Genomic DNA, 12,212 nt, shown 5'->3' with positions numbered 1-12,212 from the left:
TGAAGTGTGACTGTGAAAGAACAGAAAGCATAATTCTAAAATTGAAAGTTCTGTTGCAAACTGATAAACCTCTATGAATGTCTTGTTTTGTAGAAAGCCAGAACTAAGTTACTAACAGAAAATTTCTGGTCACTTGGATGATAATATCTCATAGTATACATTTATTCAAAGATACTCTAATTTAATGTTAAATGTATTGATTCATAACACTACTGCCATACCCATTTGTAGTTTTGACAAATATTTCCACATATCTGCAGGACAAAAACCAGAACTGGATAAATTTTCAATAAGTAGTCTTAAACAAGTTGGAGTTTATTCTTGTTTATTTTATATGTTTTGTTAAAATATCTCTAAGGGATGCAGAGGTGTTTGTTAACCTACCTCAAAGCCGTGCCGGGAGATCTAGTGGGTGTTTCTGTTGAATATGTTAGTATTGAAGTTGAAGCAAACTCAGTTTGGAGCAGGGGCTTATGCTACCACGCAAACCTGAGGCTTGAGTTATCTCAGTGACTGGTGAACGGATGACGGTTCTCAGTTGGCATTCGTTGTAAATAAAATTTTTGTCTCCTTTGTGCTGAGTGACTATGGCTTAAATACCAGCCTTTGAGTACCATTTGTGGAGTCTCATAGCTCTGTTTGTATCTAACGATTATGACAAAATATGTGGAATATTTTAGAATATCTTTTTTAAAAGTTATAGTGGACATTTTCAAAATTTAATTTTTTTGTAAAACGTAAGTGACTTCTTGGGCCTTATTTGATGGTTTTCACCCCAAAATTTTAGGAAACAAAACAGATCCTATTAAAAAAAAAATCTACCGCAAGAGAAAAAAAGTTAATTAGCTTCATGGTAAAGAGTATACAAACTTGTCATTTTGTTTTATCAATTTTCTATAGCAAAGCTGCCAAATAAACTTCAGATGCTTGAAGAAGACCCTTCACAGTATAAAGCACCTCAGGATGGTAACCTTGTGTATAAGCTATTCAGTTTGAATGATCTGCTGTTACTTGTGCGTTGCAGTGTGCAAAAAGTGACGTCATTGCCACGATACCATAAAAAGAAAAAAGCCCCAAAGGTACAGGTTCTGCTATTAGGTTTTTTTGTTTTGTTTTTTAAACAGTTAAGCTCAACTGGCATCTCTGGGAGTCCCAGTCTTCCATAGCATTTGTGTTTTCACTCAGACAATTAGTACATTTAATTGTAACTTTACAGTGTGTGTCTTCTTTAAGTAAATATTTGCTGTAGGGAGAGAGGGAAGAATAACTTGTGATCTCTTTAAACCTACTTGATTAAATAAGATAAGCAAGTGTGATTCTGCATTTCTTACTACAACTGTGTTACAGTAATATGCATGGGTAATTATGTAAACTAATGTCAGTTTGAACTGTTCGTAAAAGTTAATGCAGTAATTAGATTTTTTGGCCCAAGGCCTTGAGAATGTTCATGATCATAAATACTTTCAAGCAGAATTCAGCCTCGCTATTATGCCTAGTTAGGCAGAGAAATAGGAGATAGGATGAACAACAGAGGACACATTTAAAGATAAAAAGAGATGCTATTCATTCTACTTGAAAGGCGATGGTGTTCATCTTAGCAAATCATTTGTCCTGAGGGAAAAATGCTTTAAATGCAAGGGTAATCCATATATTCCTTGTAACATCAGAGGAAGAAAAGCTTATTCTGGAATCCTCAGTAATTTATTAATTTGTCAAATTTTTGTCCTCTGAATCATTCAACAAATTTGGTTTGGTGTCTCCCTCCCCAGAATACCAGAGTTACAGTAGGCAGGTATTTTGTGAGTTGTTTATGCTTTGTTGAAATGGAAATAGAGCTTTGTAACTCTGATTACTTGCTAAGATTCCATGCTCAGAATCTCATTTTGAAGAAATACCATGTCTTTGCTATTCATCCACTGCTTATAAATGCCTGCGAATAGCTGCTTAGTTTGCTAATCGGAAACAGAGCACTGTTGTTTATTTTTCAATAAACTGCTGAAATTTAGACTGTTGTTTGTCAGTGAGAAGAAGCTCATATTTTCTCTGTTAGTGTTAACATGCAAAGGTTAGGCTCTAATTTCAACTGAGAGTCTGAACATTACGTTCTAATTTCAAGTGAGATTCTGCCAAGGGAAATAAATGGCAGGATTGCACTGAAAATAACCAAATCAGAAATATGTGGTTTTTTCTTAAATTCCTGCAGAGGGCAGTAGAGCACAGAAGTGTGAACTTCAAATTAATTTAGTCCCATGGAAAAAATAGTTATCAGTGAAATTTTATTAATTGTAAAAGCCTGCATAGGCTTGTGGGTTTGGTGGGTTTTTTTGGCCCGCATTTCACCTTCCTCTCTATAGAGTCTCTGTAGTCCAAAGTTTGTACTGTGGGTTTTATAGAATGTGAGCCATCAGTCAAAATCTCTTGCTTCAGCTGTAGTGGAAGTCCAGTGATTATCAACTACAAAATGTAGATCAATTGTGGATTTTTTTTTTTACAACAAGTGCTGATTTTTCTTGTATCTTCACTTTTACAGCTTACTCCAATGTTCCTCTTGCCAAAACTAGAATACCAAGCCTATTATGGTGCCGAAGCTCTTACGGAAAGTGAAGTGTGTCAGTTGTGGACAGAGAGTATGTTGCATTCTGAATGCTTATTTTATATTGGTGAGTTCATGTGTGTCTGAATATTCATGTGTGAATATTCATAGAATAACAGAAGACAAAAATGCTTATTAAAGGTATATTCCATATGTCCTTATTTATTTTAACTTTCTAATCTTGGTTTTCACTTTTATCTTAAGTGTTTTGTCTAAAATTTCTGTTGGGTGGTGAATGAGGATATTTCCACTTTGTTTTTAGATGAATAGCATCCAGTAATCTTTGTTTTCAAGAGCTGCATTTGTTTGCCTTTCAAAGAAAAATGTATCAGTAAGCATGAATTTACTTCTCTGAACTTTATAACCTTCACAACTTAAAGTATCTTTGGTTTTTAGGGGAGGGTTGTTTTCTTTTTTTTTAAATGAGTCATACAACAGGAATTATTTTGTTGCAGGTGTGGTAAAAATATTTCTTATTCAAATGTGAGCTATAAATATGTCTTACCATTTTGTGCAATCATTTTAAATACATTTGTTGTTATATACAAAACCAGAAGATGAACAGAGGATTGAGTATGTGGCTCGGGGGACGCGGATTCCTTGGCCTTTGAGCATGCAGTATGGGAAAAGGTCAAAAGTTACGTATTTTTATTTGAAAAGAAACGATAATGTTCATATTTCTGCACTGATAACTTGTAGACAGATAAGATAAAAGAGAATGAGGAAAAACAAGAAAGATAGGGCCAAAGCGAGTTCCGTTGGTCAGAAATAAGAGAAATTACATGCTTTGAAAACAACGTACATGTATCTCATACTTAAGGCAATTTTTCTGGCTTTGCAGAAATGAAATTCCTAATAGGAAGAAGAAAAATACATCACATAAGTTTACTGAAAACTTCTTTCTATAGCTATGATATTCTTCAGGCATTCCACATACTGGATGATCTTACTTAAACACATTTTCCAGGTTGCCATTTGTCTGTATCTAACTAACCCATGAAATTTAATTTCCTAATATGAGATATGACTTGAAACATCCCTCTCAAAGGGATGATTTTGATACTCTTTGTCCTGTATCATGCAGCAGATGGAAACAGGAGGTAATGTAATAGAATCGCTTAATGAAAAGTAACGTACGTGCAGTGAGAATGAAGCAGGAAACTACAAATGTTGCGTAGAAGCTGTAATTCAGCTGTAATTCAGCTGTAATTACAGCTGTAATTCAGAGCACAGAAAATACAGTGCAATAAGGAAGGGCTCAAAAGCATGGCAATGTTAACAGAGGGATAAGGAAAGTTTCACTAACACGTGTCCTGTAGAAAATGCCGTATTCATGTTTGTACAATAACATTTGAAATATCAGGAAGGTTTATGCTATTAGGAAACGTGTTCTATAGAGAAATTAAAATAATGCATGTAAAGAATGTGGCCATATTATTTTAACAGCCCTTTTAGTATACAGAGAGCTCTGATACCAACTATATTGTAATTAGTAAGTTCTTAAAAGAGAAAATCTGCAAAGTTGTTAGTCAAAATGCATTTTAGAATATGTTTGGCACTTGCTACAGAGTGAGGAGAGTCCTGTTTGTGCAGTGAAGCAATGTTTTACAGTGGGGACTGCCTTGCTTTCTCATTGTAGAAAAGAAATCTCTGTTTTTATGGTTGTTATGGCAGCAGTTGTGGCCTGTGGTTGCTTAACCTTTCCACTTGTGCACTGAATTACACTTTTGCTCTTGGTGGCTCACATCAGAATACTATTTTAGGAATGCTGAGTTCTCTCTTTCCTAATTTTTACATAGAAACTTTGCATTCTATCATAAAATTATAAGGTTTATGTGAATAATATTTGAGGTGATAGTTTTGCTGATTGTATCTTTCTTTGTCTGCTCTCCATGTTTAACAGAAATTATGATTCTAATTTTAAATTTTAAAAGCAATATTTGCTGTGGGTTTTCCCTGCTCTAAAAAAATCCTCACAAAGAGATAGTTAAGCACACAGTTTTTCATTTCAAATAATTTCTTAACATACAGTATTGAAGCATTTTTAGCTTTTTTTTTTTTTTCTTCTTTAAGCAAGCACAACAGTATACTGAATTGCACTGAGATTTAACCCCCCATAGGAAACTTTATCAACATTTTTATTAGCATGTCCAGAGTCACAAGAAGCAGGAGGAAATAGTGAAACTGTAGAGAGAAGCCTAGTCTGCTGACGAAGTACACAAACCTGAAAGAATGTAGGTCTATCTAATCTCTTATCAGTTACATCACGGCATGAGTGCAGAAGTTTGCAGACAGCTCACCCAGCCAGCATCCCTTCTGTAGAGGCTCACAGGAGCACAGGAGAAAGCAGGTGGCTGGCGGCAGGAGTCGTTCTGGCATCGCCAGCCGTCCCCATCCATACAGAGTGTCCCTGGTGATCCTCCATAGATACCCGCTGGCCGTGACATAGGCACGGAGCCCTAGGCTGGCCGGCCTCAGTGGCCCGGCGCTGACACTCTGTTCTTGTGCTTGGGAGAAAGTGTCATTGGGATTGAGAAACCCTGGTTATTCTGGCGGTGTTTGTTTGTCAGCTCTTGCATGCGCTTCTTCCAGGAGCAATGCCTGGGGTCCACAGGGGTTCTCCTTTTGCGTGCTCCAAGGAAGCACAGGGTTACTGTGGGTCATCACTGCCCTGCATGGTAAATTAGTATTCCCAGCTTGTGGGGCAGGTGCCCTCCCACCACTATTTTAAAAAAACCCAAATCTGCTACAAACACAGCATTGGATCTTCAGCATGTCACCAACTCGGCTCCTCAGATCATGCTAAAATTTGAATGATTTTAAGTGAAATATCATGTCCTGTAATAAAAAAAATTAAATCAGCTGTAATAGAGCCATAGACTTACTGCTCTTTTACAATTTACTCCACAGTATGAGTGTGAAAATATGGAATAACTGTTTGAAAACTGTGGTCTTACCAATACTAGCATGATACCTACAACTTGTCTTCTTGTTCAGACAGTTCTGAGACTGTATGGATATTAAGTGAAGCCTCTAAAATTGAAGTTTCGAGCACATGGCAGACCACAGTGTTAAATTGCTAAGGAGCTCTTTGATCTTGAAAATACTTAATTGACTGTCTCAACAATCTTTTGTTTTGCCAAATAAGTATGCATGGAAAGTTCTTCGGACCTTGATCTGTGCTCCATAGTTGTCCAGCACTGTACTTCAGTGTTGTGTTGCTCTGCGTGGCTGAGGGAGGAATCTTGTAGCTCAGCGCAGTGAGTCAGCAGTGCTGCCAGCTCAGGAGATGAGAAAGAAAACAGAAGTGTAACTATGGTTTCCTGCAGAGATTGCAAGGTGTGATATTAAGTTGAATTTTTTTAGTTTGTATGATCTCAAAAAAAGGTAGTGTTTGTTTGCACAAAAACGGAGATACTATCATCAAACTTAGGAGTGGTGTCCTCTTCTTGCTAGTAGAGCACCTGGCTTTGTTGTTAAGTTCCCTTGCTACTCAGATCGGAAATCCTGCATCTGCAAATGGAGTAATCTCTGTGACATGTTTCCCAAATAAGATACTTGTACTCGATGAAAGCAGTAAATAAAGTTGCGATAAGCTTTGCTGATTAATGGGAACATTTTACCCTGACCATTATTCGTTTATTTGCATTTGCATTATTTTACCTTCACTTGACTAGGATAATATTGGCCTTTAAATAAAGATTTGAAAAATGGGTTGGAAATAAACACTTACTGTATAGGTAGCTTATTGAATGTCAAATATTTTCAATCAGTCACTTCTCAAATGTAAGATACAATAATATAAATTAGGTATGAGTAGTTCATAGGGTTTTTTTTCCCTCAGCTATGCTGTCAATTACTTTAGAAATGGAGAAGTTTCTGATTTGAGGAGAAGCTGATAAGGAGTGGAGCTATACAGTTACTTTCCATTCTTGTGCAACATTGAGAAATACTTTTTACTGTTCTATGCTGTAAAAGAGCAAAATTTTTTATTCCATTTGAAATCTATTAGGTCTGTAAATTATGCTTTTGCATTTATGCTTTTATTTTTAGTTTATTAATTTAAATAATATTTTTCAGGACGTATTGATGCTTTTACATCAAAGCTTATTATGGTAGAAAAGATTACTGCAGGAATTTTGAGAGAAAAACTTGGATTGATTAAGTAAGTATTTTTGGTGGGTTTTTTTACTGATGAATTTGAGCCCCTTCAAGCCTTGCAATTTACTATTTTTGTAATTTTTTTTCTTTTTTTTGCATGCAGGCCTGCAAATTCATTAAATATACTTCATCACATTTTGAAGAAAGTGTCTGAGTAAGTCCTCCATTCTTGTTCATTGTATTTATTTGCAACATTACCCAGGTCATCTTATTTCTTCGGTAGGATTTCTGTCTACTCTTTGATTTTTATTTCTTTGGTTACATGAAATATTTTACAGATTCTTTTAGGTATAGCATAGCATAATGCAGTACTCTGCAAAAAACACTTAGGATTACAGGGTTTGTATAACTAATGCGAAACAGTAATAACTTTATTTTTATGAAACACTTATTCAAGAGAGTAGACTGGACACTTCTGAGATGATTAAACAGTTTACGGGAGTGGGTTGTAATATCATGTATGTAGGCTGACATTTAAAATTTGAACTTCTGGTTTTTGTCAGGGTTTTTTTTGCCTAATCTGTAGAAATACTGTTTGTGTTCCCTTCTGCTTAGCTTGACTTTCAGCAGCATATGTCTCTCTCTGTACAACATTGCAGCCTTTCTCTTGCGCCTTCCTTTATTTGTTTAGCTACTTCAAGGCTTTCAGTCTGCAAGCGTTTTTCAGTTTTTTTAGTGAAGCAGGTTTCTTGCACTGTGTGTGAAGCCTCTTAATTCAAATTACAGAAGAGTTTTCCTGCACTTGATAATTTCTGTGATTTGTGACTAAGATTTTTGGTATGAGCACTTGGTTGACATTTATCTTCCCAGAAACGGGTTTAATGCTGCATGATTTAAAGCACATCAATTCTGTGTATCTGTGTCTGTATATGTGCATTATGCTTTGTAAGGTGCTGGTTAAAGAATTACAATTTACCAAATATGGACGGTTTTCAGTGTATGCTTAAATGTTTTGCTGAACATTATGACAATCTGTACATCAATGATAAATGAGTACATTATAAATGCATTGTGAACACATGAATTAGTATGTATTTATCAACATCGTGTAATTCCTGTTTTTTTGTCCATAGTCTTTTTACAAAACAGGGACTGATAAATAAATATCTAAAGATGTTTTGCTTTTCCATAAAGAACTTGGTAGCTAACCTGATCAAATGAAACACAACAAAACCATCTAAATAATAATTTTCATTTTGAACTTTATCTTTTTAGCTTGCAGGAGGGCTCTTATTTATTGACTCATGCTGCAGGAGATTCATCAGTTGCAATCTACAAGAGTTCTCTTGGCAAGACGAGAACATCCTATAACTTGCATAAAGCTCACTGTGATCTGCCTACCGTACCTGCCACTCTTTCAGTCCCCTGGGTGCCATTAGATCCCAGCGTCCCCTTGCCTTATCACAAGAGGCTTGGAAGAATTCCATGCACCTTTCCACCTGCACCCAAGGAAGCCATGTGGAAACAGCAGGTCAGTATCACGCTTGATGGAAAAGCAGATGAGCAGTTTTGAAATAATCTATTTCAGTCCCTTGGATATATAGCTAGTCTGTCATCTGGGGGGGTCAGAGAGACCCTTTAGAGTTCTAGATCCACTACCAAGAACAGAAATGCCTTTTGCCTGAAAAATATTTCAGGTAAGATTCATCTCTCCTAGCTTTAAACATTACAGTACAGAAAAACGATGTTCAAGCTCCTTGTGCTGTTAACAGAGGGAAATGGAGTATTTTGTAAGATACGTCTCCACACCAGGATGGGCCTCTTAAGCAGACTGTAGAACTTGTGCTGTAGCGTTGTCATTTTCTCTCTGATAACTACAGGAGTAAAGGTGGTTACCACAGCTACAGACAAGTAAAATCAGGTAAGGTGAATTCTACTGTCAGGGTCTATTCCACTGAGCTCTTATTGCAGTTGTCTCTGATACATTAGGTGGGTTTTTAAAAAAAAAAAAAAAATACACTTCCCCACCCTTGTTTGATGGCAAATTTTTTTCAAAATGAAGGTTTACATCTTTAATGTGAGCTACTAATATTTCTGGACAGCAAGAAGAATGTATTTGTCTTAATTGACAGCTTTTTAATTTATAGGCTTTCAATACAGCTCAAACGGATGCAATATTTCTATTCATAAGGATTTTCTAATTTTACCTCTGTGATGGTGCTTTTTGTTCATGTACTTTTTCTTCAAACAATTTCAGGAAGGGCCTTCTATCCTGGTTTCCTGTTCTTTCAATCCCACCTTGATCTCCATTTGTCCCTCTCATTTGTCCCCCAGATCTCAAAGTCTTAACCTTGTTGAGCTATTTTAGCAGAAACTGACATGTCTTGGAGCCTAAGATATTAAATTTTAACCAGCTTAGTGAAAATAAGTAGCCAGGTAGAGGAGAGGGATCCAGATTAGTGCTTTCTCTGTGGGACTGGCAATGAACACTCGACTGTAATATTTGATACCTGAAATTTGATGCAGACAAGAAAGGTTGTAAGTGAATCAGCCACACATAAAAAAATTGTCAGAGCTTTTACATTACTGGGTGTGGGATAATTGTATGGTGAAACAGAAAACCAAATGATGTTACTCTTTAAAGTACTTTCCTCAGTCTCCTCACGCCACTCTTGGAAATCTTTCCTGTCTTAATATTGATTCCTGATTTCAGTGGCTAGGGTGGAGCATCTTGGATTTGTTCTTCGTTGTTTGTAATTTTAAGTGAAGCTCATGTAAGGATAACACTGATTCTCTGCAGCATAAATAAGGTTTCCTTTTGGCCCTCTATGCCATTGATCACCTGTTTCTTGTTGCTCTGACTTCCTTCACCTTTGGGGAAACTTCCATTGTAATTCACATGGTTTCCCTGACATACAGAAACTTAAATTCTTATTGGTATGCTCTTCCCTATAGAGTGACACATTTGTAACAATATGTATGTGATACTGTTTCTAAAATAAGAGTAATAAGTTATTTTGTGTAGGTGCATATATACTTTGTCTAGAGGCATGTGAGTACATTAATTTAAGAAAACACAATTTCTGTGTCTCAGACAAACATAAAATTGTGTGTGGATGGCTTACTCCTTTCTACTGAAAATTAACACCCTTACACGGCATTTATATTCTGCATGTCTTCGGAGTGCAGTTAAATCTAAAAATGTTTTAGATATTTGAATATGATCTGCCTTTCAGACGTCATTAGGATAAGTAAAAATGAATATGGCCTAAAAGTCAGTAGCATCTGTTTTTGTTGCTGTTGTTTTTAAAACAGAATAGAATTATTTGGGAAGAAAAATTGTCTGCATCTAAAGAAATTCTTACAGAAATGTTGTGGAAATTTTTTAAATAATCTAATCATCTTTGTAATTTGTGCTGGTGAATAAGTAATGCATATTATGCCTTGGAAATTTCCCAAAGATTTCACTTTCAGTTCTAATATTTTGAACAGTTAGTACAAGACTTTAAAAGTAAGCAAATTCTCAAGCGTTATTTTTCTTCGGCATAGATTTACTCATTTGTGTAAAGGCCACATGCTAACTCTGCCTAGCTTAGTGCACAGTGGGATGCTTTTTAGGCCCAGTTATATGTTTTAGCCACATCGTGACTTCATATCAGGGCAAACTGGAGTTGTTCATCTCTTCCTAATTCCCTCCTGCACTTTGGGTTCTGCCAGAAGGAAATCCAGGCCCCTGGGCGAGACAGAGGCAGGACTGGTCAGACCCCCCTGGTGATGGGAAGACCAGCTGTGCCTGTTGCCCAGTCCAGATGTGGCCTCTGAGTCTGGTTGGAATGACGAGAAGTAAAAGGCAGTTCCCTGAAGGTAGCTGTATGTGTCTGTGCTTAGTACAGACCTAAGATTATTCACATGCTAGTCCTATTTTTTTTTTCTCTCTCTCTCTCCCCATGTGTCTAGATGACTGGGGCGAAAGGGCAATCGGACACACCCTGTGAGGGAAAGCCAGTAACTATGGAAACAAAAGGCAGTCGGGGGAAGCCTGTTAGAAATGAAGGTGTGGCTACAAAGAAGCTGAAGAAGAATTACTGCAAACAACGCATGATGAACAAAAAGCGAAAAATGAAGTACAGCAAAATGCAACCGAAGTAGGAATAGCTGAACCATGCTGTGATAAGTGTGGCCTGGAGAAGGACAAGACGAAACAAAAAATCTGAGGCTTTATTGCAGCTTCAAAGGGGCCAGAACAAGCTGGCAGGGGAAATGCTCCACAGCTGAAGCATTCGATAAACCTTTAATTGTTTCTTACCTCAGTGGACACTTTTCATGTGAAAAATCTCAGATTCAGTCAGAGGAAGAAAAGGCAAGTGACTGCAGCCGAGGGTAGGGGACGAAAGCATCTGCTGTTGGTCTCATGATTTTCTTAGCAAAACTACAGCTTGAAAAATGAAGCAGTGGTTGACAGCAATATCTGATACGATGTAACAACAATAAAAATAACTTTTCAGCTTAATTCTTACAGAATTTTTTTTATTCTGACATATTCTTAAATTATATTTTACTTTGTGTGTTATGCATAAGGGGAACAACTTGGATTTAATTACTTAATCCTTTTAACATGCAGTGTCTACCAGTTTTTTAATTACTTAGAAAAATACATTTTAGGATGCTGTAAGAAATGAGGTTTGGGGAACAAAAGCTGTGTATATTTGAATAATAGGCGCCATAAATTTGCACAAGGAAACTTACAAGTTATGGCTTAACAGATAAAATAGATATTTTTATGTTTCCCCAAAACAATTGCCAAAAATGGTTTGATTTCTGATGTGTCTTCAAAAATAAGTATGGAGTTATTTATTGTATTACTGAACAGCTACAGCCTAAATCTCATCTCAGATTTCACATTGTTATGCAGTAGTGCTTACCTGAGGTATTTAGGTTTGCCTGGAGGAACAAGTGATGGGATCAAGGCCTTGGTCATCGTTCCAAAGACCCAACTGGACTACACTGCACATCAGTGGTTTGCTTGAAATGTAGAGCTAAACTGACAGAGGGAAGTTAGGAAAAGAGAATACCTCCTGTTTGTGAAAAGGCCAAGCACTGTGGTGACATACGGTTTTCTAGTGAATGTGTTGTGTGGAAAAATTAAAGTTGTTTTGAATGTTAGTATATAAAGGCATTGTGTTCTCTGATGTGTTTGTACCTAACATGATTGCTTGTGTGGGAAGATTCCTCTGCATTACACCTGTTTTGTGGTACGTACTTTCAGTATTTCATCAAATAGAATTTCAACAGAAACAATTCTCAAAATTGAAGCTTGAAAATTATCTTCTCCGTCATTACTTTTGTTGTGTGTTTTTTGGATTTGTGCTTATATCTTCCTTTGTTAAGAGTATTGTTTTTAGATGAGCTCATGAATTCTTGAAAGCTTCAAGAATAAGTCAAATAAATTATTTTCCTTTTTTGGCCTTTTAGAGAACACAACTACTTCAAAATGTCTGAACCAATTTTTGTTTGTGTG

The 12,212-nt window shown here is 36.5% G+C and overlaps 1 protein-coding gene across 1 annotated transcript in view; it reads left to right on the top strand.

Annotated features, from left to right (window-relative positions):
• LOC309444002 (annexin A2) overlaps positions 1-12,212 on the top strand; it is a 62,553-nt gene that overhangs the window by 11,412 nt on the left and 38,929 nt on the right. The window contains exons 10-14 of the mRNA XM_082061474.1: positions 901-1,079; positions 2,531-2,660; positions 6,674-6,758; positions 6,858-6,908; positions 7,970-8,225. Coding sequence (XP_081917600.1) covers positions 901-1,079; positions 2,531-2,660; positions 6,674-6,758; positions 6,858-6,908; positions 7,970-8,225 — 701 coding nt within the window. The remainder of the gene's footprint in view (positions 1-900; positions 1,080-2,530; positions 2,661-6,673; positions 6,759-6,857; positions 6,909-7,969; positions 8,226-12,212) is intronic.

Source organism: Streptopelia decaocto, assembly GCF_964273445.1.
Source record: "Streptopelia decaocto genome assembly, chromosome: 9".
In the NCBI taxonomy this organism is placed as follows: domain Eukaryota; kingdom Metazoa; phylum Chordata; class Aves; order Columbiformes; family Columbidae; genus Streptopelia; species Streptopelia decaocto.
Note: the sequence above shows the minus strand (reverse complement) of the source record. Positions and strands in the feature narration are given on the sequence as shown.